Raw genomic sequence first — 25,592 nt, forward strand, 5'->3', positions numbered from 1 at the left:
TGCCCATGAGGCTATTGGGCCAGTCACACACAATTCCACTCTCAATACTGTTTGCGTGTGCAGAGGTATTGGGGTGGTCATACTGCTTCATTTACAATCAGTGCACATCCCATTACTTCCTGCTGAAAGCCCATCACCTTTCATGCCACAAATGTCCTGGTTTATTTTCGTCCCACTTCTGTTGCTCCACAGCCCCTCCAGTCAGCAATAATGCAGTAGGAAACACCACAGGACACATGAAACCAGGAGAAATCCATCCTAATGCAGTGTTATAGTTTGAAGAACATGTTGCACAAATGAACCTGCGATAAAACACCAGTCTGGAGGGGCCCTTGGTTTCAGAATGATGAAAACATTCTCAATTAGCTTTTGAAACTTGGCAGGAACAGGGTGGAGTGGAGGAAGTTTTGGTACCGCCACACCTTTCATCCTAACACAAGGCAAGAAAGGTGTCAAACCTGTGTCTCTAAACCTCATTCCGACAAAGAATATGCTAACAAAGACCTGGGAGTGGGGAGGACTCAGTGGGTGGTTGTGTGAATGCATCAGGAAGGCTGCGGTTGCTGTGTCTGTGTGAAGCAGGCCTGTCAATGATCCAGCGGGGCTCTTCAGAGATTCTTACGTAAAAACTTTCCATATATGACAATTTGCTGCTTTCTTCTTTGTTTCCTAGCTCTTCCAACTACTTGGACTGAGAATGGGCTCACTTGTCCAATTGGATGTTATGCTCAGACGGTGAATGAATGCGCGAATAGACCAGTCTCATGCAGAGATGCTCAAAACAGTTGCATCAATGCAACAGGAAGCTCTGGTAACCCTGAAGGGACTAAACAAAGGAGGAGGGATTCCGTGGGGTGGGGGGAGCAGGTGGGAGGGGAATGCTGCCTCTGGATTATCCAGAGGTGGACCAACCGTCAGGCAAGATGAGATGACTCAGGTGGCAGAACAAGAGACTTGCAGCCCTGACTCTTGGGGAACCATCTTCCAGGATGTTCTCTGGTGCAAGCATCATTGAAATGAACAAGTGCTGTGCCAGAGCATGGTGGGATTGCACCCATGATAAGGTGCTAATGGCATGTGTGCATCATCCTTTGGAACACTAAAGTGTCGAGTGTGGGATTGAGTCTGGGCCCATTCACATAAGTCCTTCTCATCTGAGTAGAACTTGGGACCATTCAATCAAGCTAAATGTTGGAACATTCTTGATGACCAACAGAAAATATTTCTTTGCCCAGTGCATAGTTAAATGATGGGAATTGGTCCCATGAGATGTAATATAATAATAATAATAATAATAATAATAATAATAATAATAATACCCCACCCTCCCCAGCCAAGGCTGGGCTTAGGGCGGCTAACAACCAATAATAAAAACATGTTGATTAAAATACAATTTAAAAAACAAGATTAAAATACAACATTAAAACATTAGGATGCAGCCTCTTCACAGGAGGAGAAAGGAAAAAGAAAGAGGGGGAGGGAATCAAATTGGCTCCAAGCCAAAGGCCAGGTGGAACAACTCTGTCTTACAGGCCCTGCGGAAAGAAATCAGATCCCGCAGAGCCCTGGTCTCATGAGATAGAGCGTTCCACCAGGCCGGAGCCAGTGTTGAGAAGGCCCTGGCTCTGGTTGAGGCTAATCTAACTTCCTTAGGGCCCGGGACCTCTAGGGTGTTGCTGTTTATGGACCTTATGTTCCTCCGTGGGGCATACCAGGAGAGGCGGTCCCGTAGGTACATGATCATGTAGTGATCATGGCCACCACACTGGATGGCCTTCAAAAATGTATTAGAAATATTTATGAAGGATAAGGCTGCCAATGCCTATTAGCCAAGAGGGCTGTGTTTTACCAGATGATTCTGAATACTATTGACTGATATGCAGAGTTGGCACACAGCTTGGAGGCTTTCAGCTTCTGAATACTTGTTAGGAGAGAAGGCTTACCTTGATGCAGTCACACAGAGAAACACTTGGTATGGAAGAATAAGTAATCTGCTTATTATTGGAACTGCATACTGGGAATGGAGCTGTAGCTGAGGCCTGGTATAGGAAAGAGGCTCAGTTGGAGTCCATGCAAGCCACATTGTGAACATAAAATAGGGTAGTGATGGTTGTGAGAACCAAATATGCCGCCTTGAGTTACGAGGGGTAAAGGTGGGGTCCCTGTTTCAGACAGAAGGCGATTTTTTTAAAAAAACAAACTGCATCAATAAAAATAAAAATAAATTATGCCTATGTTCACTGCCCAGGCTCTTTTGATAGGGAGGGTAGGATATAAATTCAATAACTAAATAAATTCCCTTCTTAGAGGTTAGATGCCAGTGATGGGTGGAGCAGAAAAAAATTACCTATTTCGCATGCTCAACATAAAGACATCTTTATCCTCTGAGCGCCGAGCATGATGCAGCATCAGTGGCTCCTCCCAAGCATGAGAGAAGTAGAACTGCAGCCATTGAAGCTGCGTGGCACTCAACCACCTCCTGGTGTCGCACGTGTGATGCGCATTGCATGTATGATGTCATAGGCATGGGACACGTGCGAGGTGTCCTAGGCCCGTGACATCATCCGTGTGGTGCGACGCTGGTCCCACGCCATGTTAGGCCCAAGCCAGTGCCTTTGGTATTGGACCATTGCCAATAGGCATGGGAGGAGCCCCTGACAAGCAGAGTAAACTGACTCTGGTTTGGTCCCCATCCTCTTCCCTGCTCCATTCTACAAGGGGCAACACTGAGACTCAGGAGGAGGAAGCTGGAGGTCAGGACTGGTTGTGGGGCTGATGGCTGGCAGGTGAGGGGTGGCTGAGGGCAGACTGATGTTGAAGGGGCCATGCCCCATTTGTTCTACTAGAGCAGGCTTCACTAATTCACATGTTGATCAACATGTCTACCTGCAGGTGCCAGGAAGTTCATCCTGCTGGGTTGCGGAACAAGCAATATGTGCGGTGTAAAGGACTTTGAATTGAAAATTGCAGGAATCCCCTACAAAATGGATGAAATATCGTGTGATACTCCCCCAACTACTGCAAAACCTCCAACTCCTGCATCAGCTACAACTCAGAAATCAGGAGTAACTCAAAAACCAGCCACAAGTACCAAAACAACATCAGAGGCTTGCACTCACCATATCTTGGGGAAGAATTCCTTCCTTCTTCTTCTACCCAGTATCTCCAGCATTCTCTTCATGAAGTTCCTCTCCTAAACTCTCTCTCCACGCCATTCAGCTAGGCAAAGGAATGGACAAATCTGTCACATTCCAGTGCTCTTAGGTTTCTCATTCTTTAAAAGAACATTAAATTCAGTTCTCCACATTTCTACAGCAATCTGCTTTTAAAAAAAATAAAGCTATTGAAAATCTGTCCATGTTTTAGCATGAATGTCTCCTGGTTAACACAATTTGTACATGCAGTTTTACCAGCATTGCCTTTTTTATAATTTTTATGATTTTATAAATGTTATTATCATGAATATATGCACTCCCCTCACATAAATCTGCATTAAAAAAACAACTATTGAAAATCCATCCACATTTTAGCATGCATTTCTCCTAATAAACACAATTTGTACTTGCAGTTTGGCTAATATAGGGTTTTGCTAGCATTTCCCCCTAATATAATGCATTTGTATATATGCTAAAAGTAAAGGTAAAGGGACCCCTGGCCATTAGGTCCAGTCACGGATGACTCTGGGTTTGCGGCGCTCATCTCAGTTTATTGGCCGAGGGAGCCGGTGTACAGCTTCCGGGTCATGTGGCCAGCATCACTAAGCCGCTTTTGGTGAACAGAGCAGTGCACGGAAACACCGTTTACCTTCCTGCCAGAGCGGTACCTATTTATTTATTTGCACTTTGTGCTTTCAAACTGCTAGGTTGGCAGGAGCAGGGACCGAGCAACAGGAGCTCACCCCGTCGAGGGGATTCGAACCGCCGACCTTTTGAATGGCAAGCCATAGATATGTGTATATATGTTATTATCACCAAAATATGCACTTTAGGCACTTTCCCCACATAAATGCATTTTTGTATACACCGTTTGGTTGAAGAACTACACTGCAAAATTCTGAGAAATGTGAAATATGTGTAACTGAGTTTTACTTTGCGTATTGGTCTAGGAAGTGCAAATGAGTTAGTTTCTCATTAACAAGCAGACAAAACTGTATTTCCCCCTCATCCTCACTTGGGTACCACAATGCGTCTCCCTCCTCCTCCAAGTGTGTTTATGGGGTTCCGTACTGTTTTCTGGATGATTGCAGGCCCAATAAAGAATATTGAGTCCAACAATGGTTTTCTTTGTTTCTTCCAGATGGTTGTCAACAATAATTTAGTAAAGGGTAAGTCCCAACCAGAGGCTCCTTGCATGGCTGGGTGGGGTGCTGTGTGCTGGTGAGATTACAAGAGATCCTCGTGTTTCTTCATAATACACTTTTCTTTATATTGATTCAAAAAGTGATTTGGCCATTCTGGGACCAAAAGACAAAAAACAAAACAGAACCACCCCTTAGCTATGTCCAAAATTATTGTATATAAAAAAGAGAGGAATCTTATTCAAAATGAGTTAGATAACCAAAACTCAAAATCAGAAGTAGAAAATATTTAATATATGTTTTTGTTTTTTGATTTTTGTGTGGGTTTTTTTTTTGAAGAAGAGGGGTGGTTAGAGGGATGGGTAAAGATCTGTATGTTACATTTTCCAGTTTGTATTCTCTAAAGTATTTGCATAGCATAGAAACACACAAACACCTACATTATCCCCCCCCCTTTCCTACCCCCACACAATTACTAAGCTCCCACCCCCATTTCTTCATGCAATTCTTGGATTCTGATGAGGCACTGGAAAACTTGCAATGTGATCCTGAAACAATGACCACCTTACATTTTTTTTTTAAAAAAATGTTTTTATATTTTTATTTAAGAAAGGCTATACAAATCCATGAGATAAAAAAAGAAAGAAAGAAAGAAAGAAAGAAAGAAAGAAAGAAAGAAAGAAAGAACAGTGGAATTAAAATAAAAGTGTTCACAATCTCTAAAAATAATAATTATTATTGATATTGGGAGTGCGGGTACAAACTATTTTCCCCAAATTTTTCATTATTTTATTTCACTAGATATAACAATAAAAATGTTTGAGGGATACAAAAAAATTACAATACTTGCCTGTTTGACACCGTATGGTCCACAGCAAATGAAAATAATGTTGAATGGAGAAATGGTTATCAGAGAGAGAAATAGACGATGCTATGAATAATAACATCATGATTCCATGGAAGCAATTTTTAAAATGTATATAGAAAATGTATCTTTTCAATATTTCAAACCACATTGCATGCAATATTCAGAGAAATGCCAATTTTGAATTATGTTTCTTTCTTTTGGTTTGTGGGTTGTTTTGGAAACTACTGTTATGAAGGGGGAGGTGGGCAGACTCCCCATAGTCTCTTCATCCTGTGAAGTGTCAGAGTTTGAGCAAACTCATGGTTTCCTGGACTTAGCAAGGACTGGGAATAGCACCAGAGAGCTTGCTCATGAGGCCAGCCTGGTGATGGCAGGTCATTGAAGAAACAATGGTGCTGATGGACAGCCATTAGCCACTCAAAGGAAGTCACTGACCAAGCAGAAGCTATACACAGAGGAAGGTTGGCAGGGGAAAAGGGGTGTGTGATGTCTCTGTAGGAAAGGAGGGCATCCTTTGACACAGAGGGGTTTTGGCTAGGAGTTCTGGAAGCAAGAAGGAGGAAGTAAGCAGAACTCCATGTATGCTGGCTGGGAGACGCTGCACTGAGAGACTGGGGGACATAATTCCTTAGGAGACAAGCTTGCTATAGCTATGAGAGGAAAAATAAGAGATACTCTTGGGGTGTCATATTCTGCACTTCCTCCACTGAAGGTTTTAGGTGCAAATATGTATGAATAAACCATATTTCTGAGACATTGCAGACTCTACTGTGTCCTGATTTTCCAATGGAAAAACACAAATCTTGAGTGAGTGCCTGGAACCCCCTAGAAACTTATTACCACACGGCAGAAACTGAGGTACAAGTTGATTGGGATGTCTTCCCTGTCCCTATCCTCAAGCTTCTAAGCTGCTGCACCAGAGGGACCGCAACCCCATCCAGAACAACAATCATCTGACTATCATGCATAGAGCTAGTCAGGGGACTTCAAGTGGGGTGTGGGCTTCAGTAGGTGCCCAGTGAGGCCAACGTCAGAGGCTGACTGTGCCAAAGGCTACAACCCTGTTTGCATTTGCAACAAAGCCAGGGGACTGTGATATGGGCAACAATGGCAGTTTTATTGCCAGGCAGTAAATCCAGCATTTCTGTTTCAGGAGTCAATCTCTGAACCTAGAGGAATGGCCTGAATTCATGCCAGCTGAACAGCAGCAGCAAGATCCAGGGACATACTGCAGCTCACCTTTCTGTGACAGGAGAAAGGAGGTCTGCATCAGGGTTGGAGAAGGACCTTTGAGAATGATCACCCATGATTGGGGCAATCAACAAATCCTTTGTCATGGAGAGACTCTCTCAGGCACAGGCCACTGTCTTCATCCCTTTCTCTTTTTTTTCCAAATAATTTTTATTAACAGGCCAATCAAATCACATTAATTCCAAATCACATTAATTCCAAATTACACAGCCAAATTTTAAAATTTTTGTTGGGGGTACCCATGCTTCGAGCTCAGAACGGGATCCAAACATCTCTTTTGCTGCTAATTTAATGTACACAGTTCTGTCAAAATAGTGTTCACAGTTCTGTTCAATCTTCTCTTTGTTATTTTCCTCATCTTCTTGTTGTTATCATATATTACTTTCTTTGTGATCTCTGGTGGTCTCCACAAGCGGGTTGAAAACAAACGTTGTTATATCCTGTGTGGATTTTACACTCCTCCAAGAGCCATATCAAAATAGACAGACGCCATTTCCGCACCTCCGTACAAAGCATTCCCAAAGTCTGTCCGTTAATTTCCACAGGCCTGCCAGTCTCTCCTCAATTTTCTCAGGGGGCCCTGCTAGGTCAACCTCACAGTCCGGTATAATAACAAGCCATGGTCCTCCTCCCCCTCGATCATCCTGTGGCAGGCCTGCCGTAACAAATCTCTTTTTATTACTGCGTCACAAAGAGCTTTCATTCTTTTCCCGATGTTCCCACAGGCCATGTCTTTGATTAGTAATTTATTTCCACATAGTTCTCAATCATACTGCTTGTAATCAGTAATTGCAACGATTCTTTCTTGGGGGGGGGTTGTTAGGTACTCACATAAGATAATAAAAAAAGTCTCCCCCCCTTTTAGTCCCACTCCGACATACCGATCCTTTGAGGAATCTTCTTCTTGATTTATGATTGAGTCCAGCCCGTCACTCCACTTCACAGAGATCACTTTAATTAGCAGTATTATCTCCCGATCTTCACTCGAAATATGTGCATTTGCTTCTCTCTAATTGTTTATTTTGAGCTCTTGCAACCAGACGCACGATCAGAGACAGCTTCAGGGAGAGCCGTCTCGCACGAGGGCTGTGTGCCTAGTGCCCTCACCCCCTTCTTTCGAATCTGGGGGTGATTTATGGCAACCGCAGGCAAGGCAGTGTTCCCCATTCCCTTGGGGTAACAAAGGAGGCTGCATACTCCCATATCAGACTCTTAATTACTTCATGTGAGCCGGAGAGATGGAATTGTCGGCCATCTTCCAATGCGCCCCTAGCGGCCCCGTCTTCATCCCTTTCTCAACGGTGCCAGTCCAAGCCACTCCTGAACCACTATGATGCCAAACACCCATTGCCCCCCCCAAAAAATTTAGGGAGCTTTAGTTTGTTAAGGGGGCAGAGAATTGTTTGGAGATTGCCTTTTCCCATCACAGAGCTACAGTTCTCCACCCCTCTCCTCAGGTTGGAGAATGCATCTCCAGGCAGAGTAACTCCTATCTGAAGAGCAGTTGGAGGGGGAAGATCCGCGTGCCCCCCCCGTCTCCAGCAGTTTCAGAAGCAGGGACAGATACTGACACTGAGCAGCTTCAGCAAGAGTTACCTAGCTACAAGATAATGGATAGATAGACAGAAGGGAGGGAACAGCCAGCAGAGACATCATTAGAGAGTGTGAGGGACCCTCCCTCCCTAAGAACTAGAAGGTTCGTCTGTATTAGAGCACAAAGAATGCAGAGAGGAGTGGGAACTTCCTGTTGGCATCCAGGATGTTGCTGCTCTCCTTGTGGAGCGATGTGGATTTTTGCTTTCAACCATATCACTGAATAAAAAGGACTATAAATTATAAACTGTTCATTAATTCTTATCTGTGAAGTTACCAAAGGGAGGGGAGGACTCTCCACGTCTTAACATGGGGTCTCCTAACAACTCTCAGCACCTTTAACAAACTACCACTCCTGGAAATCTTTGGAGGAAGCTTACTGTGCAAACATGGCTTTAAGGCTCATCCACATTCCTGCTTGTTCCCTGCCTAGAAAGCCTGGGTCCACGTGGTCTGAGCGGTCGTCCCCTTACCCCACTCCTTTTGCATGGAAAACCTGCTCTTTAGTGCTCGTTCAGAACAAACATCCATCTGGAAAAAAGCCCAAATTGCCATTTGCTCCAATTGAGCGGGGAAAGCTGCTCCCCCAGTGGAAAGCAGTGGGACGAGGGGAAGTGAGAATAAGCCCTTAGTTTCATCTAGGGGTTGGTAACACATGTTACACTGAGGGGAAAACACAGCCAGAGACAGCAGCCCATGAAAGACCCAACGAACTTCCTGGTTTGGCTGCCAAACAGGAAGTGGGTAGATATGTCACGTACCTGACCAAATGATCCAAAAAATGGCTGGTGGAGATTTATTTGTTTGCTTATGGAATTTATACCTTGACCTTTAGCCAAAACAGTGGACTATAAAAATCATGACTAAGATGGTTCCTGCATTCCAGCTTCACTCCCTAAAAAGACACATGACATGCAGAAAAAGCAAGGGGAACAAGCACATGTTCTTGAAGTCACAGCCTGTCAGTCTTCAGGGAATCTGATCCCCCCACAGAAGGCTGCCAGGAATAGAGGAAACAAGGAAAGTTCTTACCAATGGCTTTTATTCAATATTCACAGAGAGAGGCTTAGAAATGCAGCCTCTTTTCTCAACTTCCTCACTCGTCATCAGCACCACCCACCTTACGGTGGCCACTTAGGGTCATTTGTCTCCGAGCCCTTTGGTCTCCTATTTTCAATGCCTGCCAGGTTCTGGGAGAAGGGGGGTCTGGAATGCTTTCTGGTGATAACATGTCATCCAGCTGCTCCAGCTCTGCCTCCTCCTCTTCTCCCATAATTTTCCAACTTTGCCTTTCATCCTCCTCTGAGCTATGACCCCCCCCCCCGCAATCCACTGTTGTAAATCTTTTCGGTCTTCTTCTTCTCTGGAAGGTTCAGGCTAGGGAGGTGGTGTCCACCACTATTCCTCTGTCCAGTCCCTGGCCCAGCCAATGCCACTCATGGTTCTGCCTGTCTTTTGCTTCAATAAAATGCAATCCCACCCCAAAACGACTCCACACACACACACACACACACACACACACACACCAGGGGTGCCAAATCCTAGGGCCCCTGCTCTTCTGGGTGCCCCATATTTTGGTGGGTGACCCCCTCAATGTTCCAAACAATTAGGGGGCAGAGGAGACTGAGCACAGAGCCACGTGTGGTTCAGCTTCAGTGGCTGGCTCCTCCTCCTGCTGCGGAGGGGAAGGAGGGGGAAGCAACACCCATCCAGTGGCAGCAGAGGGAGGAGGGGGAGAAGGCTGAACATGAGAGAGGAGGAACCGCTGGCCATTGAATCCGCACTGCCACTGCATTTGCCTCCACCTGTCAGGACTGGACAGAGGAGGAATGGTGGAGACCACCTCCCCCTCCTGAACCTTCCAGAGAAGAGGAAGACAGTATAGATTTACAACAGTTGTTTGAGGAAGGTTACGGCTCAGAGGCACACGAGGGGCAAATTTGGGAAATAATGGAAGAGGAGGAGGGGTAAGCAGAGCCGGAGCAGCTGGCTGACACGTTATCACTAGAAAGCATTCCAGGCCCGCCTTCTCCCAGAACCTGGCGAGCACTGAAAGTAGGAAAGCAAAAGGCTCGGAGGAAATGGACCTAAGCGGGCACCATAAGGTGGGTGGTGCTGTTGACGAATGAGGAGAGAAGTGGGGTGGAGATTACTCAGATCAACACCATTACTCCAAGAGGCTGCATTTCTAATCCTCTCCTCGTAATTATTGAATAATAGACATTGGTAAGAACTATCCTTGTCCTATCTATTCTTGGCAGCCTACAATGGGGGGTGGGAGTGGGGATCGGATTCCATGACACCACTCCCTGATTCCTCCCGGTATCCTGACATCATGCGTGTGTCATCACCCGTCCCCAATCTTCAGAGCAATTTGGCCCCTCTGACACACTCACACACACACCAACAACAATCTTCAGGAGCAGAGCTAAGAGCGCCTTCACTCTCAAGAGGATGAGACACCTTCTACCATATAGTCCTTCTATTGAAAACTATGTTGCTGCTGGATAGGATCCTCACCAGATGAGGATTGAGAGAGAAGTGTTCCTCAAACTTTTTGAACTTGAGCTAGGGTAGCGAATTTGTCACCCTCCAGGTGTTGTTGGACTGGAGTTCCTGTCAGTTCCAGCCAGCATGGCTATTGGTTAGGGGTGGTGGAAGCTGCATCCATATCAACATCCAGAGGGCCACAGGCTCACCATCCTTGAATTTTGAGGCTCCTCTCTGAACTTTCCCTGTTTTCTGGAGCTGGCTGCACTAATCTCAGAACACAGCAGGCAATAAATGATAATATGGCAGGATGAGGAAGACCTGGAGCCAGATCTCCACTCATCCATGAAACTCCTTGGGTGATGTATTTTGGGCTACACACTATCTCTCAGCCGAACCTACCTCACAGGGTTGTTGTTAGAATAAAAGAGTGTTCCTCCCTCCTGCCTGCTTGAGGGTCCATAGAGGAGGGGGGAATAAATGGAATAAGTAACAATATGTAAGGTACATGCCAAACATTCCTAAAGCTAGAAATGCATCAAGTTGGCATCAGTTTTGCCAAATTTGTCGTCAGAATCCACCGTTCATTCCAGGAAGTCCTGGCACAATAAGAGAAGCATCTCCACCCATTTTCTTTATGGGTATTTACACTACACAACACTCCTTTTACTGTGGTTCATTGGAGCAACTCCCTAAAAGATGTTACAGCAGACCCATCTATAAAATGTCCTTTGCACATACATCTGTGCGCAAGAAGCACTCAAACTCAGCAATGATCTTAGCCCTACCTTACGACACCATGGTGCCTCTCCTTGTGCTCTGCCTTCTTTCGCCACTCTTAGTTGCCTCTGCGGATACATGTAAGTTATTTATCATTGATCACATCCATTTTCCTACTATGCTGTTAGGGACAGAATGGAAGACCAGCACTATGTAATGACATATCAACTGGGCCATCATTTGATGCTAATCTAGGGGGGTTAAAAACTTTGCAGAGAACTTTCTTACCACAGGAGGATCTGCCAGCTTGAGAACGAGGAGGGGACAGAGGGTGAAGAGGGTGAAGAAAGAAAGGGAAACTTTCCCCATCCTTTGGACCCCCTGGGAGACTTAGCACATCTGCTGTACCTTGAAGTGGGTGTGGAAAGGGCAGCTGAATGGGACACAGCTGTGGGAAGCCTAAGGAAGTACCATTGACCTTGGGCTTGCCCATGAAAAGCAAGTCTATAGTGAGAGACTAGATCGATGGCCGCTGTTCTGATCGCGACTTTTGTGGGTGAACTGAGGGTGTGTTTGGACCCTGGGTGAGAACCGAGAGGCTGAGAATGAAATGAATTGTTGAATTATTTGAAGAGCAACTGTAAACAACAAATTAGGCTAGTAGGACTACAGGAAGTTTTGTAAGGAGAAATATACGAAGTGTTACAAAGTAGAAAAAGATAGAGATATTGGTTATGAGTTTGAAATGTAATAGGGAAAATAAGAAATGCATACTAAGAGATTAGATTGGAAAATTTTCAGACAGGAATGATGGAAGTCAAAAAAATTGAATAAGATGTAAAAGTGTGTTTAATTACTGTTGAAAGTGATATGTTAAAAAACTAATAAAATTTATATATAAAAATATATATAAAAAAAGAGATCGAAAGGAATTGCTATTGATTTATATATATATATTAGTAATGTTATATTAATGTAATGTTTTTATATGTAACTGTGTATTTTTGTAATGTTTTCTTTAAGTTGTCTGTTGTTGCTTCAGCTTTTTATACACCTCATAGCAAGGGGGGCTTGTGGGTTAAACCACAGAGCCTAGGGCTTGCCGATCAGAAGGTCAGCAGTTCGAATCCCCGTGACAGGGTGAGCTGCCGTTGCTCGGTCCCTGCTCCTGCCAACCTAGCAGTTCGAAAGCATGAAGTGCAAGTAGATAAATAGGTACCGCTCCAGCGGGAAGGTAAATGGTTCGCCAGAAGCAGCTTAGTCATGCTGACTACATGACCCAGAAGCTGTACGCCGGCTCCCTCGGCCAATGAAGCGAGATGAGCGCCGCAACCCCAGAGGCGTCCGTGACTGGAGCTAATGGTCAGGGGTCCCTTTACCTCTGTATTTGGTAGAAAAACACAGGAAGAGCCTGCAGGATCAGGCCAGTAGCCCATATTGTCCACAATCCTATTCTCGGCCAGATGCCTATGGGAATCCCACAACTAAGACCTACCACTGACCTTGGGCTTGCCCATGAAAAGCAAGTCTATAGTGAGAGACTAGATCGATGGCCGCTGTTCTGATTGTGAGACTTTTGTGGGTGAGCTGAGAGTGTGTTTGGACCCTGGGTGAGGGTCTATCATTTGTATATTGTGTGCCACATCTTTTGCCCATTTTATCATGACAGATTTGACCTGTTCCTCTTTGGTATTACATTCCAATAGCAGATTATACATTTTTGACAGTAATTTGGTATGGTCTTCTATTATCTCTCTCTGAAATCTTGACACTTCATAGCTTAATCCTTTCTTTTTATCATTTTTAAAGGTTTCATTTAACTGAAAATATTGTAACCAATCTGTAACCATTTCTCTGACTTTTACAAACTCCTTTAATTTTAACTGATTATATGTTGACCAATTCGTCCTCAGATTAATTTTTTTTGAGAGATATTGCATCTAGCGTGGAGAGCCACCATGGTGTTTTGTTTTGTTTTTTGTTCTGATAGATCTTTATATTTCTCCCAGACTTAAAAAACTGAATTTCTTATTATATGATTCCAAAATCTTTTATGTAATTTTGCCTTATGGTACCATATATACGCATCCCAGCCAAATCTATTGTCATGGCCTTCTAAATCTAGCAAATCTGTATCTTTTATTTTTATCCAATCCTGGATCCAGCAGATGCAAGATGCTTCATAATATAATCTTAAATCCGGTAGAGAGAAACCTCCTCTATCTTTGATGTCTGTTAGTAGTCTATATTTTATTCTTGGTTTCTTCCCTTTACAGATAAATTTTGAAATATCTTTTTACCATTCTTTGAAGCAGCTCGCATTGCTTCTCACCGGGATTGATTGGAATAAAAACAACATTTTTGGCAATACATTCATCTCAGACACTGAAATTCTTCCTAACAATGACAAATTCATTCTTCCCCAAATTTCTAAATTCCTTTTTATTTCTTTTCCAAATTTTCTCATAATTGTCTTTAAATATCTTAATATTCTTGTCTATCAACTATATTGCCAAATATTTAACTTTTGTATGTATATTTATCTCCGTCATCTGCCCCCTTATTTTTCCTGAGGTATTTCACCTCCCCCATTGTCCTAATTGTCCTCTCGGGGGGGGGGGAGGCTCCTCGAATCATAGAGCCACAGCAGAACTTCTCCCATTATATTTGTTATGTCTTCACTCTGATATAATTTTGTTCAGCCTTTACTTTCTTCTTCCAGCCCTTAAGTGTCAACAAGGAACTGAAGGTTCTGAGGTTTCAGACTGTGCCAGTGGTTTGAATGCCTGTGTGGTCATCAAGGACGAGAGCACAATGTTTGGTAAGGGAGGTGTTGGCCTTGCCTGGTGGCATCCTCCATGCTGTGCCACAATCTATCCAATGGAGTCTGGTGCCCATTAGGACTGGTATGGAAGAAGGCCAATGAAGGGCAGAGCCAAATCATTCTACTTTCGTCCCCATGCTTCTGCTCCCAGCTGAGTTCTGCAAGGGACAACTCTGAGACTAAGAAGGAGTTGGAAGCTGATAGCAGACCCTCCAAGTTTCCCTATTTTCGAGGGACAGTCCTGGATTTACAGAAGCTGACCCGGTTTCTGATTTGATCCTGGAATGTCCTGCATTTCCTTAGGATGCCCCTATTTTCATTGGATAAATGTTGGAGGGTATGGAGTTATCCGACCCCCAAACCAAGGAGATAAGTAACCATGCAACCTTTAGAAGACATCTGAAGACAGCCCTGCATAGGGAGGTTTTTAAATATTTTATTATGTTTTTATATATGTTGGCTGGGGCAACCCAGTCAGATGGGTAGGGTATAAATATAATAATAATAATAATAATAATAATAATAATAATAATAATAGAACAGGAAGTACCCCATTCACTTAATGGACCAGCCAGGACTTTCTCCTCTACCACTGCCCACCAAAAGTAGGCAAAGGAATAAATGTAAATTTTAGCTTTGTAGGCTAGGTTCTGTCCACAAACACCCATCTCTCTCTCTCTCTTCGACTCGGTCAAGGAAAACAGAAATCATTATCAGATTTCAATGACATATACCAGCCAGGCAAACACACTCAAGGAGGATGTAAAATGAAGTTGGTAAGGGGTGTGGATTGGGCAGGTTCTGTAGGGTCAGATACAGAAAGACCTGAGGTTCTTCACCATTGATCTGGAACTTCCAGAGCTTAATTCAACAAGATGGAGCCGCTTGTACTCCAGCAAGCCATATTCCCTTGGGAGAACTTGGAAAGGATGGAAGGGCAAGGCAGAGTGGAGTTTGGCAGAGAATGAAGGATTTTGGGGAATGAGCTCTCCTGACATGTTGTTTGTCTTTTTCCTTTTCTGGTATACAGGAGTCAAGTTTAGTACAACATTCTATACATGTGGGAAAAATGATTCTTGTGCCAATGCTTTTACCATCACCATAGGAGATGGGAAACATTTGCGCTCCAGCTCCGCTTGCTGTACTGAAGATGGGTGCAACAAAAACTTAGATTGGGGAAGTAAGTCATCACCTGTCCCTCTCTGATATCAGAATTGCGAACCTGGACCTCTCCAGAAGTCCTTTTTATAGTGTGTTCAGGGTGATTTGTGCTCATGGTGCTATTGGGCCAGTCACACACAATTCCACTCTCAATACTGTTTGCGTGTGCAGAGGTATTGGGGTGGTCATACTGCTTCATTTCCAATCAGTGCACATCCCATTTCTTCCTGCTGAAAACCCATCACCTTTCATGCCACAAATGTCCTGGTTTATTTTCGTCCCACTTCTGTTGCTCCACAGCCCCTCCAGTCAGTAATAATGCAGTAGGAAACACCACAGGACACATGAAACCAGGAGAAATCCATCACTAATGCAATGTTATAGTTTGAAGAACATGTTGCACAAATGAACTGCAATAAAAGACCCATCTGGAGGGGCCCTTGGTTTCAGAATGATGAAAACATTCACAATTTGCTTTTGAAACTTGGCAGGAACAGGGTGGAGTGGAGGAAATTTTAGTCCCTCCACACCTTTCATCCTAACACAAGAAGGAAAGGTGTCAAACCTGTGACTCTAGACCTCATTCTTTTATTCTGACAAAGAATATGCTAACAAAGACCTGGGAGTGGGGAGGACTCAGTGGGTGGTTTTGTGAATGCATCAGGAAGGCTGTGGCTGCTGTGTCTGTGTGAAGCAGGCCTGTCAATGATCCAGCGGGGCTCTTTGGAGATTCTTATGTAAAAAATTTCCATATATGACAATTTGCTTCTTCCTTCTTTGCTTCCTAGTTCTTCCAACTACTTGGACTGAGAATGGGTACACTTGTCCAACTGGATGTTATGCTCAGACGGAGGAGAAATGCAAGGGTGGACAGGTCTCATGCACAGATGGTCAAATGAGTTGCATCAGTGCAACAGGAAGCTCTGGTAACCCTGAAGGGAATTAGGAAGGGAGGAGGAGGGTCAGGCTTGGCCTGGTTGTGAGTCAGAAGGCAGGATGATGGGGGCTGGGTGAGGGCAGACTGAAATGGAAGGGGTCATGCCCCATTTGCTGTACTAGAGCAGCTGCCACTGACATCTGCTGACGATCCCCATATTTACCTGCAGGTGCCAAGAAGTTCGTCCTGCATGGTTGTGGAACAAGCAATATGTGCGGTGTAGAGAACTATGAAGTGACAATTGCAGGAATCCCCTACAAAATGGATAAAATATCATGTGTCGATGCCGAAAAGCCAGCACCAGCTGCAAAAGCTTAACCAGCCAGAAGTTCTGCATCAGCCACAACTCAGAGACCAGCCACAACAACAACAAAATCGAGTGACAACCATAACTTGGGGAAGAGCTTCTTCCTCCTCCTGCTACATAGTGTCTCCAGCCTTTTCTTTATGAAGTTTCTCTCCTGAGCTCTCTTTCAATGCCAGCCACTTCGAAGGATTCATGCCATGAGCATTTCGGCACTGAAATGGACAAATCTGTCAAATTTCAGTGCTATCAAGTTTCTCAATTTTTTAACCCTAAATTCAGTTTTCGACATTTCTATGGCAATTAGCTTCTTTAAAAAACTATTGAAAATCTGCTCACATTTTAGCATGGATTTACCCTAATAAACACAACGTTTACATGCAGTTTGAACAATAGACACAGAATGTTATTATCACTAATATATGCATTTTCCTCACATAAATGCATTTTTGTATACACTGTTTGGCTTATGAACTACATTGCAAAATTATGAGAAACGTGAAAATTTAAGGCTGAGTTTTAGTTTGCATATTGGTCTGGAAAGTGCAAATGAGTTAGTTTCTCATTAATATGCATACAAAATTGAATTTCTTCCTCATCCTGACTTGAGTACCACAATACCTCTCCCACCTCCTCCAAAGTGTGTTTTTGAATTTCCAGGCTGTTTTGTGAATGAAAGATTGCAGGCCCAATAAAGAATATTGAGTCCAAAAATGGTTTTGTTTGTTTCTTCCGGATGGTTATCAGCAATAATTTACTTCAGTGAAGGTCCCAACCAGAGGCTCCTTGCATGGCTGGGTGGGGTGCGTCAAGAGGTCCTCATGTATCTTCATAATATACTTTTAATTGTAATGATTTAAAAAGTGATGCAACCATTCTGGGGCAAAAAAACAAATAAAAAGTAAAACAACTCATTAGCTATGTCTGAAATTATTGTATACAGTGGTACCTCAGGTTAAGAACTTAATTTGTTCTGGAGGTCCGTTGTTAACCTGAAAATGTTCTTAACCTGAAGCACCACTTTAGCTAATGGGGCCTCCCGCTGCCGTCGTACGCTTTCTGTTCTCATCCTGAAGCAAAGTTCTTAACCCGAGGTACTATTTCTGGGTTAGCGGAGTCTGTAACCTGAAGTGTATGTAACCTGAAGTGTCCGTAACCCGAGGTACCACTGTATATAAAAAGAGAGGAATCTCATTTAAAAAGAGTTAGAAAACCTAAACTCAAAATCAGAAGTAGAAAATCTTTAATAAAAAATATTTTTTAAAAGAAGAAGAAGAAGAAATAGAAGAAGAAGAGGAGGAGGAGTAGGAGGAGGAGGAGGAAGTGGGGTGGTTAGAGGGATCAGTGAAGATTTGTATGTTACCTTTTCCAGTTTGCATTGCTCTAAAGTTTTTGCAGTACTAGAAGTCATAGAATCATAGAGTTGGAAGAGACCACAAGGGCCATCGAGTCCAACCCCCTGCCAAGCAGGAAACACCATCAGAGCACTCCTGACATATGGTTGTCAAGCCTCTGCTTAAAGACCTCCAAAGAAGGAGACTCCAACACACTCCTTGGCAGCAAATTCCACTGTCGAACAGCTCTTACTGTCAGGAAGTTCTTCCTAATGTATAGGTGGAATCTTCTTTCCTGCAGTTTGGATCCATTGCTCCGTGTCCGCTTCTCTGGAGCAGCAGAAAACAACCTTTCTCCCTCCTCTATGTGACATCCTTTTATATATTTGAACATGGCTATCATATCACCCCTTAACCTCCTCTTCTCCAGGCTAAACATGCCCAGCTCCCTTAGCCGTTCCTCATAAGGCATCGTTTCCAGGCCTTTGACCATTTTGGTTGCCCTCCTCTGGACACGTTCCAGTTTGTCAGTGTCCTTCTTGAACTGTGGTGCCCAGAACTGGACACAGTACTCCAGGTGAGGTCTGACCAGAGCAGAATACAGTGGCACTATTACTTCCCTTGATCTAGATGCTATACTCCTATTGATGCAGCCCAGAATTGCATTGGCTTTTTTAGCTGCCGCGTCACACTGTTGGCTCATGTCAAGTTTGTGGTCAACCAAGACTCCTAGATCCTTTTCACATGTACTGCTCTCAAGCCAGGTGTCACCCATCTTGTATTTGTGCCTCTCATTTTTTTTGCCCAAGTGCAATACTTTACATTTCTCCCTATTAAAATTCATCTTGTTTGTTTTGGCCCAGTTCTCTAATCTGTCAAGGTTGTTTTGAAGTGTGATCCTGTCCTCTGGGGTGTTAGCCACCTCTCCCAGTTTGGTGTCATCTGCAAATTTGATCAGGATGCCCTTGAGTCCATCATCCAAGTCGTTGATAAAGATGTTGAATAAGACCAGGCCCAAGACAGAACCCTGTGCACCCCACTAGTCACTCTTCTCCAGGATGAAGAGGAACCATTGATGAGTACCCTTTGGGTTCGGTCAGTCAGCCAGTTACAAATCCACTGAGTGGTAGCATAGTCAAGACTGCATTTTACCAGCTTCTTTACAAGAATATCATGGGGCACCTTGTCAAATGCCTTGCTGAAATCAAGGTAGGCTACATCCACTGCGTTCCCTTCATCTACCAGGGTTGTAATTCTGTCAGAAATCCATGCTGACTATTGGTGATCACAGCATTTCTTTCTAGGTGCTCACAGACTGTTTGCTTAATGATCTGCTCCAGAATCTTCCCTGGTATTGATGTCAGACTGACTGGGCGGTAATTATTTGGGTCCTTTCTTTTCCTCTTTTTGAAAATAGGGACAACATTTGCCCTCCTCCAGTCTGCCGGGACTTCGCCTGTTCTCCAGGAATTCTCAAAGATGACTGCCAGTGGTTCTGAGATCACATCTGCCAGTTCTTTTAATACTCTTGGATGCAGTTCATCTGGCCCTGGAGACTTGAATACATCTAAACTAGCCAAGTATTCTTGTACTATCTCCTTAGTTATTCTGGGCTGTGTTTCCTCTGCTGAATCATTTGCTCCAAATTCTTCAGGTCGGGCATTGTTTTCTTTATCGGAGAAGACTGAGGCAAAGAAGGCATTGAGGAGTTCAGCCCTTTCTGTGTCCCCTGTTTGCATTTCACCATCTTCTCCTCTGAGTGACCCCACTGTTTCTTTGTTCTTCCTTTTGCTATGAACATACCCATAAAAGCCGTTTTTGTTGCTTTTAACCTCTCTAGCAAGCCTGAGTTCATTCTGTGCTTTAGCTTTTCTAAAGTGGGTTAGGCTAGCATAGAAACACACAAACCTCTTTCTTCCTGCTGACACCATTCACCAATCTCATTATCATTCCCTCTACATTAACCCCCCAAGCTTCCTCTCCTTACCCCACAGTTATTAACCTCCAACCCCCATTTCTTCATGCAAAACTAGGATTCTGATGGCACACTGGAAATCTTCTAATGTGATCCTGCAACTATGACCACCTTACATTTTTGGTTTTTTAAAAAAATGTAAAAAATGCACTGAGAGACTGGGGGACATGACTTGTTAATAATAATAATAATAATAATAATAATAATAATAATAGCAGCAGTAGCAACGACTTCTTCTTCTCCTTCTCCTTCTCCTTCTCCTTCTCCTTCTCCTTCTCCTTCTCCTTCTCCTTCTCCTTCTCCTTCTCCTTCTCCTTCTCCTTCTCCTTCATTTCTACCCTGCCCACTTGGCTGGGTTTCCCTAGCCACTCTGGATGGCTATCAACAAAATATTAAAAACATAGTAAAACAACAAAAATTAAAAACTTCCCTAAACAGGAGTCCTTTCAGATGTCTTCCAAAAGTCAGATAGTTCTTTATTTCCTTGACATCTGGTGGAAGGGCATTCCACAAGGCAGGCACCACTACTGAGAAGGCCCTCTGCCTGGTTCCCTGCAACCTCACTTCTTGCAGTGAGGGAATCGCCAGAAGGCCCTCAGCGCTGGACCTCAGTGTCCTGGCTGGATGATGGGGGTGGAGACGCTCCTTCAGGTATACTGGGCCAAAGGTGGTTTAGTGCTTTAAAGGTCAGCACCAACACTTTGAATTGTGCTCAGAAACATACTGGAAGCCAATGTAGGTCTTTCAGGCCCAGTGTTATGTGGTCTCATTGGCCACTCCCAGTCACCAGGCTAGCTGCCACATTCTGGATTAGTTGTAGTTTCCAGGTCACCTTCAAAGGTAGCCCCACATAGAGCACATTGCAGTAGTCCAAGCAGGAGAGAACTAGAGCATGCACCACTCTGGCAATACAGTCTGGGACATGTAGGATCTCAGCCTGCATACCAGATGGAGCTGGTAGACAGCTGCCCTGGACACAGAATTAACCTGCGCCTCCATGGACAGCTGTGAGTCTGAAATGACTCCCAGGCTGCACACATAGTTCTTCAGGGACACAGTTACCCCATTCAGAAGCAGGGAGACCCCCCCACCACCCTGCCCCCTATCCCCCAGAAACAGTACTTCTGCCTTGTCAGGATTCAACCTCAATCTGTTATATGCCATCCATCCTCCAACCACCTCCATACATTCACACATGACATTCATCGCCTTCACTTGTTTCGATTTGAAAAAGAGGTAGAGCTGGGTATCATCCGCATACTGATGAACAGTCAGCACAACCCCCCCGATGATCTCTCCCAGCAGCTTCATATAGGTATTAAAAAGCATGGAGTAGAGGACAGAACAGAACCCTGAGGCACCCCACAATTGAGAGCCCAGGGGTCTGAACACTCATCCCTCAACACCACTTTCTGGACATGGCCCAGGAGGAAGGAATGGAACCATTGTATAACAATGCCCCAGCTCCCAGCACCTTTAAATGGTTCAGAAGGATGTCATGGTTGATGGTATCAAAGGCCGCTGAGAGATCCAGCTGAACTAGGAAACAGCTTTCACCTTTGTCCTTAGCCCGCTAGAGATCATAGACCAGCACAACCAGCACAGTTTCAGTCCCATAATGGGGCCTGAATCCCAACTGGAAGGGATCCAAATGGTCCGCATCCTCCAGGCATGCCTGGAGTTGTTCCGCAACCAACCGCTCACTCACCTTACCCAAGAATGGAAGATTTGAGACTGGGCAATAGTTGGCCATATTGGCCGGGACCAAAGATGTTTTTTAAAGAAATGGTTTAATAACCACCTCTTTCAGTGCTTCTGGGAAGGCTCCCTCATAGAGGGAAGCATTCACCACCCCACAGAGCTCATTGCCCAGCCCTTCCTGGCTGACTTTTATGAGCCAGGATGGGTAAGGATCAAGGAGACAGATGGTTGGTTTCACTCGTCCAAGCAACCTGTCCACATCCTTGGAGGTAACAGATTGGAATTGATCCCATGCAACTTGACCAGACAGGACTCTGGTACTCTTCTCCCCCGGCCCTGCTCCCATGGTGGAGTCTATCTCTTTCCGAATCTGAGAGACTTTATCTGCAAAAAAGAAAAGAATGTTCCCTCCTGGACAAGAATCGACCAAATCTGGATATCTAGAGGACTGGCACCCAAGACCAAAAAAGTAGAGATCTGCCCTAAAACTTGCTCCGACCATAACCCCTTGAAAATGGACTTGAGACTTACACCAGCTGGATCCTTCAGATGGAGAATGAATGATGCATTGTTTAGAGACCAGGAGATAGTGAAGAAGGCCCAAAAGACGATGAAAGACTACTTTGAACTAAATTTGAACACTTCGGTGGAAAAAAAAACAATCTGGGACGCAAGCAAAGCTGTTATGAGAGGGTTTCTGATACAGCAGAATTCTATTAAGAAAAAACTCTGGAACGGTAAAAAGGACAAGATCTTGGAAAGGATAAAAGACGGAGAGAAAAAGTTGAGACTAAATCCAAAATCAAAAGAAGTTTTGAGAGAAATAAAATTCCATCAAGCACAATATGCAAAACTGATAAATCAAGAAGTTGAATGGAAAATCAAACAGATGAAACAAAGATCATTTGAATCGGCAAATAAATGTGGGAAGCTGCTATCATGGCAGCTGAAAAAGAGACAAAAACTGAACTTTGTTACCAATCTAGAGGTTGAAGGAGAATGTATTCAGAAACCAGAGGAAATTAGAAAGTGTTTCCAGAGATATTTTAAAAAATTGTTTTCCCAAGGACCCCAAGTGGAGACTGAAATAAATAAATTTTTAAAAAGCTATGGCCTACAAAAACTAACACAAGACAAACAAACTGACCTGAATTATAAAATAACCCAACAGGAAATCGAAAATGCCATTCAGAACATGCAACTAGGCAAATCCCCGGGCCCAGATGGACTTACCTCCAAATACTATAAGATATTGAAGGAATACCTGACTCAGCCATTGATGGAGGTATGTAATCAAATTATGGAAGGGAAGGGGGCACCAGAATCGTGGAAAGAGGCATTCATCACTTTGATACCAAAATTGGAATCTGAAAAGACTCAACTTAAGAACTACCGTCCCATCTCACTCCTAAACGTGGATTACAAGATTTTTGCTGACATTTTGGCAAATAGATTGAAAAAAGTCTTAAATGGAGTTATTCATAAAGACCAAGCAGGCTTTCTCCCTGGCAGGCATTTGTCAGATAATACTAGGAACATTGTTGACGTTCTGGAACTTCTACAGACAAATTTGAATACAAAAGCAGTTTTGATATTTATAGACGCGGAGAAGGCCTTTGACAATATATCTTGGAAATTTATGAAGAAGAATTTGGAAGGGATGGGAGTGGGAAGGGCGTTCCAAAATGGCATAGATGCAATATATTCAGAACAAAAGGCTAAATTGATAGTAAACAATGTGGTGACAGAAGAGTTTAAAATTGAAAAAGGAACACGACAGGGGTGCCCCCTATCACCCTTGCTATTTATTTCTGTCCTTGAGGTTTTGCTAAATTTGATCAGGAAGGATCAGCAGGTGGAAGGAATACAGGTCGGAGGAAAACAATATAAACTGAAGGCCTTTGCAGATGACTTGGTTTTGACATTACAGGAGCCGGTGTCCAGCACAAAAAGAGTATTGGAATTAATTTCTGAGTTTGGTCGGGTGGCGGGATTCAAGTTAAACAAACAAAAAACTAAGGTTTTGGCAAAAAACTTGACACCTTTAGAAATAGATGGGTTTCAGAAGGAAACAGAACTAAACGTTGTTAATAAAGTGAAATACCTGGGGGTCAACTTGACTGGGAAAAATTTGAATCTGTTTAAAGATAATTATGAAAAATGTTGGTCTGAAATTAAAAAGGATCTAGAAATCTGGTCAAGATTGAAACTTTCCTTGTTGGGAAGAATTGTAGCAGTAAAGATGAATGTATTGCCAAAAATGCTGTTTCTGTTCCAGACCCTACAGATCGTGGACAGAGTGGAATGTTTTGGAAAGTGGCAGAGGGACATTATGAAGTTTGTCTGGCAGGGCAAAAAGCCCCGAATAAAATTTAAAATATTAACAGATGCAAAGGAAAGAGGGGGTTTTGCCCTGCCGGACTTAAGGTTGTATTATGAAGCTGCATCCCTCTGCTGGCTGAAAGATTGGTTTTTGCTAGAAAACACTGATGTCCTAGATCTGGAAGGGTTCAACAATGCTTTTGGGTGGCATGCATATTTGTGGTACGACAAGGTAAAGTCTCATAAGTTGTTTAAAAACCATATTGTAAGGAAATCTCTGTTTTCTGTCTGGACTAAATACAAGGACTTATTTGAAAACAAGACTCCGAGGTGGTTATCACCGATGGAGGCTAAAGCCACAAAAATACTTAATATGGGGGGTGGCTGGGCAAAATACTGTGAAATAATAGAAAGAGTGGGTGACACTTGGAGGTTGCAGAGCTTTGAAAAATTGAAAGGGAAGGTGCGAGACTGGTTTCACTATGCCCAAATTTTAGAGATCTTTAAAAAAGATAAAAAAATTGGTTTCCAGGTGGAAAAATCAAAATTAGAACTAGAATTACTTGAACCTAAGACGAAAGTGCTTTCAAGAATGTACAACTTGCTGCTTAAATGGAATACTCAAGATGAGATAGTCAAATCAGCCATGATAAAATGGGCACAAGATATTGGATACAACATTATGTTTGAGGACTGGGAAAGGTTATGGACCACCGGTATGAAATTTACGGCATGTAGTGCCTTAAAGGAAAATATTATGAAAATGATGTACAGGTGGTACATGACCCCAGTCAAACTTGCAAAGATATACCATTTGTCTGATAATAAATGTTGGAAATGTAAGGAGGCTGAAGGAACTTTTTACCACCTCTGGTGGACATGCCCGAGGGTGAAGGCCTTCTGGGAAATGATTTATAACGAGTTGAAAAAGGTATTTAAGTATACCTTTCAGAAGAAACCAGAGGCCTTCCTCTTGGGCATTGTGGGCCAGAGGATACCTAAGAAAGACAGAACCTTCTTTCTATATGCAACGACTGCAGCAAGAATTCTCATAGCTAAATACTGGAAGGCACAGGAGCTACCCACACTGGAAGAATGGCACACACAACTGATGGACTATATGCAACTAGCCGAAATGACTGGCAGAATCCGAGACCTGGGAGAAGAGGCTGCGGAAGAGGATTGGAAAAAATTTAAGGACTATTTACAAAAACATTATAAGATATATGAATGTTAAAAATTTGCTAAGGTTTGAGGTAAATATGCTTCAGTATTGAAATTCGGAGTTGATAGAAACAAAGTTAATGATCGAGAAAAGTTTTAATTTCAGAGTGAATAATTAGATGAAAATACAAAAACACAGGAAACAAGGTATTAATTTGCTGTTTATATTTATTATAAAGAATGCAGGGATGGAGGAGATGGGGAAGTCCAGTGGATGATGAAAAAAAAAAAAAAGACTTCGAAAAATGAATTTTTTCTTGTTTAATTTCTTTTTCTTTCTGTAAAACCGCTTTTGTTGTGTTATTGATGATGGATTTAGATTCTGGAAAAAAGCAATAAAAAAATTTATAAAAAAAAAAAAATATCTGCAAAAAAGTTGCAAAATCATTGCAGGAGATTTTGGGATCCTTACTAGGCCCCGATAGCAAAAGTGGTTCTGTTAGATTACGAACCACCTGAAAGAGTTTCCTGCTGCTGTCTTCTGCAGATGCAATAGAGGCAGTGAAGAAGGTCCTCTTCACTGTCGCTGTCACCACTTGATAGGCTTGACATTGAGCTCTAACCCATTTCTGGTTCAATTCAGAATGAGTT

General features: G+C 43.3%; 1 protein-coding gene and 1 long non-coding RNA gene across 2 annotated transcripts; both read left to right on the forward strand.

Moving 5' to 3' along the window:
* The first annotated feature begins 2,557 nt into the window (after positions 1–2,557).
* LOC128420378 (uncharacterized) lies at positions 2,558–3,354 on the forward strand. The gene is made up of 2 exons (XR_008332011.1): positions 2,558–2,786; positions 2,893–3,354. It is a non-coding gene; the product is annotated as an uncharacterized LOC128420378 (long non-coding RNA).
* Positions 3,355–11,241: 7,887 nt separating this feature from the next.
* On the forward strand, positions 11,242–15,859 carry LOC128419207 (phospholipase A2 inhibitor and Ly6/PLAUR domain-containing protein-like). Its single transcript, XM_053399633.1, has 4 exons — positions 11,242–11,359; positions 13,942–14,040; positions 15,074–15,223; positions 15,807–15,859. The coding sequence occupies exons 1-4, from the start codon at positions 11,272–11,274 to the stop codon at positions 15,857–15,859; spliced, it is 390 nt and encodes a 129-aa protein (XP_053255608.1). The 5' UTR covers positions 11,242–11,271.
* The last annotated feature ends 9,733 nt before the right edge of the window (positions 15,860–25,592 follow it).

The sequence above is a fragment of the Podarcis raffonei genome, chromosome 8 (assembly GCF_027172205.1).
Source record: "Podarcis raffonei isolate rPodRaf1 chromosome 8, rPodRaf1.pri, whole genome shotgun sequence".
In the NCBI taxonomy this organism is placed as follows: Eukaryota; Metazoa; Chordata; class Lepidosauria; order Squamata; family Lacertidae; genus Podarcis; species Podarcis raffonei.

Bases quoted from the DNA above. Each gene is read 5' to 3' on its own strand.
- LOC128419207 (XM_053399633.1), top strand. From the start codon at position 11,272: ATGATCTTAGCCCTACCTTACGACACCATGGTGCCTCTCCTTGTGCTC. The intron at 14,041-15,073 runs GTAAGGGAGGTG...TCTGGTATACAG, and splicing joins GGACGAGAGCACAATGTTTG to GAGTCAAGTTTAGTACAACA. The intron at 15,224-15,806 runs GTAAGTCATCAC...ATTCTGACAAAG, and splicing joins CAAAAACTTAGATTGGGGAA to AATATGCTAACAAAGACCTG.